Here is a 2,814-nt window from a genome sequence, read left to right on the forward strand (position 1 = left end):
TTAAAAAAATGGGGAACAGAGCTAAACAGAGAATTCTCGATAGAGGAATGTCGAATGGCAGAGAAACACTTAAAGAAATGCTCAACCTCATTAGCCATCAAGGAAATGCAAATCAAGACGACCCTAAGATTTCACCTTACACCCATCAGAATGGCCAAGATGAAAAATTCAAGTGACAACACATGCTGGAGAGGTTGTGGAGAAAGGGGAACCCTCCCCCACTGCTGGTGGGAATGTAAACTTGTACAACCACTCTGGAAATCGATCTGGAGCTTTCTCAGACAACTAGGAATAGCGCTTCCTCAAGATCCAGCCATACCACTCCTAAGCATATGTCCAAAAGAGGCCTAAATAAATTTTACATGGAGCTTTAAAAAAAATAGTCAGAAAACCTATATCCTGGTTGGTAGTTAGCAATGAAAAGTAAAGCAAGCAAGCAATTTAAGAGAATACAAAAATATGAAGTTAGCTGGGGCATTTTTGACCCCAGTTTCCAGAACAGGGTTGGATGCTTTCTCAAAGGACTTTTAATGAAATAGTTAGAAATTTTAATTTTTATATGAGACATAGATTGATAACTGGCATATCTAAGGTTGGTGGTTATTATGGGATTTGTCTTCTTTACCACTCACTAGAAAATAGCAGTATTTTCAGGAATTAGGTTTTTTATGGGTTGTCATATTTCATTATTTCAAACAGGCTAACTTCACATCATCTTAATGTTGCATGTTTTTATAAGAATTAATGGCCTTCCTCCAGCAATATGTTATTCTGAGGTATAGAGCAATCTCACAAGAACATACATGGAAAGAAACTACTCAGGACAAAATTCTTTGGATGAGATTTATTTATGTGGTTTAGACTGGCCTTGAATTCCTGACATTAAAGGACCCTCTCTTCCAGCATCTCATTATGTCCATGGATAAAAGGTGTCCTCTTCTACCCCAGACTACAATCATGTGCCATTATTTATTTTTACCAGAGAAATACCAGGCCATAACCTAAAGGAAAGTGTATAGAAACACAAAATGGACTTCTGGAATCTGGCCATCAGAATCATTTTCTTATTACAAACTATAACTGGAATTCTGGGAAATTTCTCTCTTATGTTCCACTATCTACTCCTTTACTACAGAGACTGCACACTGAAGACCACAGATTTGATTCTCGCGCACCAAATGACAGCCAATAGCTTGATCATTCTTTCTTCAGGAGTGCCACACACAATGGCAGCTTTTGGGTTGAAGCAGTTCTTGAATGATTTTGCATGCAGTTTCCTGATATACATTCAAGGCTTTAGCAGGAGTGTGTCCATTGGCTCCACCTGCTTCTTGAGTGTCTTCCAGGCCATGACCATGAGTCCCAGGGAATCCTGTTGGAAGGATTATAAAAACAGAACTGCCAAGCACACTGGCTGCTCCATTTCCCTCCTCTGGGTCTTGTGCATGTTGGTAAATTTCATTTTCTTTGTGTACACATTTATCAAAGATAATAACAAAAGCATGACAAATAAACATGATTTTGGATACTGCTACAATGAAGGGCGTAATAACATCATTGACTCACTCTATATAACACTGGTGGTGTGCTCTGAAGTTTTCTTTTCTGTGCTCATTGCCTTGTCTAGCAGCTCTATGATTGTCATTCTGTACAGACACAAGCAGAAGGTTCAACACATCCACAGCTCTCATGGTTCCAGCAGAACCTCTCCTGAGTCCAGAGCTACTCAAAAAATCCTGACTCTGGTGTCTACCTTCCTGGCTTTTTATACTCTCTCCACCATCTTACGGGGCTGCATTGCTGTTTTGGGTAATCACAACTGGTGGTTGGTGACTATAAACCGCTTCACTTCTCTGTGTTTTCCCTCTATTGGACCATTTGTTTTTATGGGTCATTACTCCTTTGTGCCCAGGCTTATTTTGGACTGGATAAGCAAAAAAAAAAATCTTAATCTTATTTTAAGTATGAAAATCATATGTTTTTAATGGAATCCCATTGTTTACTCACCTGTCACTCTCATATGACCAGTACAGAAAGTTAAGTAGGCATTACCTTTTCTTTAGTGGAGTAACCAAAACAGTATGAGAGTTCCAGCAGCTGGTGAATTAGCAATTAACGTGAGTTGATCATATTGTAATGTGGCTCATTGCACCCTTTAAGTTACAGCTATTAGAGTCTTTCTCTTACAGAGATTTTGTGCAAATGGGCTAACTAACAAGCTGCTAATGAAACTTCACTTCTTGTGGCTTTCATCCTGTCAGGGCATCTTGGTTGTTTGGTGATTTTGCTCTAACTATAGGAAGACTGAAACCATAGCTGGACATAGCCAGTCACAACTGCTTCAGCCTGCACCAGTCCCAGACAATTTCTTCAAAAATTACCCTCCAAATACTCTACTTTTAACTGATCCAGAGAAATTCCAGAGAGGCTGCACTGAACCTTTAGTAATAGTCCTTAACATATTCTGGGAAGAAGAGCCCCTCTGCTGGCCACTTAGCAAGTACAAAAATACATAATTTATATCTTTTGTACCTTGTACAATAATTAATTTGAAATAAAGATTGCATTTGATTGCTAGTTTCTTGTTGAGATTTTTTTGAATCTATGTTTTGCAGGGAGACTGGTCTGGAATTTTTTTGTTTTGTTTTGTATTTACCTGATTTTAATATTTGGGTAAATCAGATTACAGCAAAAGAGCATAGAAGATGTATATTCTTTTCTTTTTTCACTGATTTAAATAGTATTGGTCTTAATTCTTAGAGTGACTGGCAAAATCCTGCTGTGAATCCATTTGGACAAATTTTCTTTTAGTTG

The 2,814-nt window shown here is 38.1% G+C and overlaps 1 protein-coding gene across 1 annotated transcript; it reads left to right on the forward strand.

Moving 5' to 3' along the window:
* The first annotated feature begins 1,007 nt into the window (after positions 1–1,007).
* Positions 1,008–1,985, forward strand: LOC129685669 (vomeronasal type-1 receptor 4-like). The gene has a single exon (XM_055619174.1). The coding sequence runs from the start codon at positions 1,029–1,031 to the stop codon at positions 1,983–1,985; it is 957 nt and encodes a 318-aa protein (XP_055475149.1). The 5' UTR covers positions 1,008–1,028.
* Positions 1,986–2,814: the final 829 nt, after the last annotated feature.

This window comes from Psammomys obesus, unplaced genomic scaffold (assembly GCF_907164565.1).
Source record: "Psammomys obesus unplaced genomic scaffold, mPsaObe1.curated_primary_1811, whole genome shotgun sequence".
Taxonomy (NCBI): domain Eukaryota; kingdom Metazoa; phylum Chordata; class Mammalia; order Rodentia; family Muridae; genus Psammomys; species Psammomys obesus.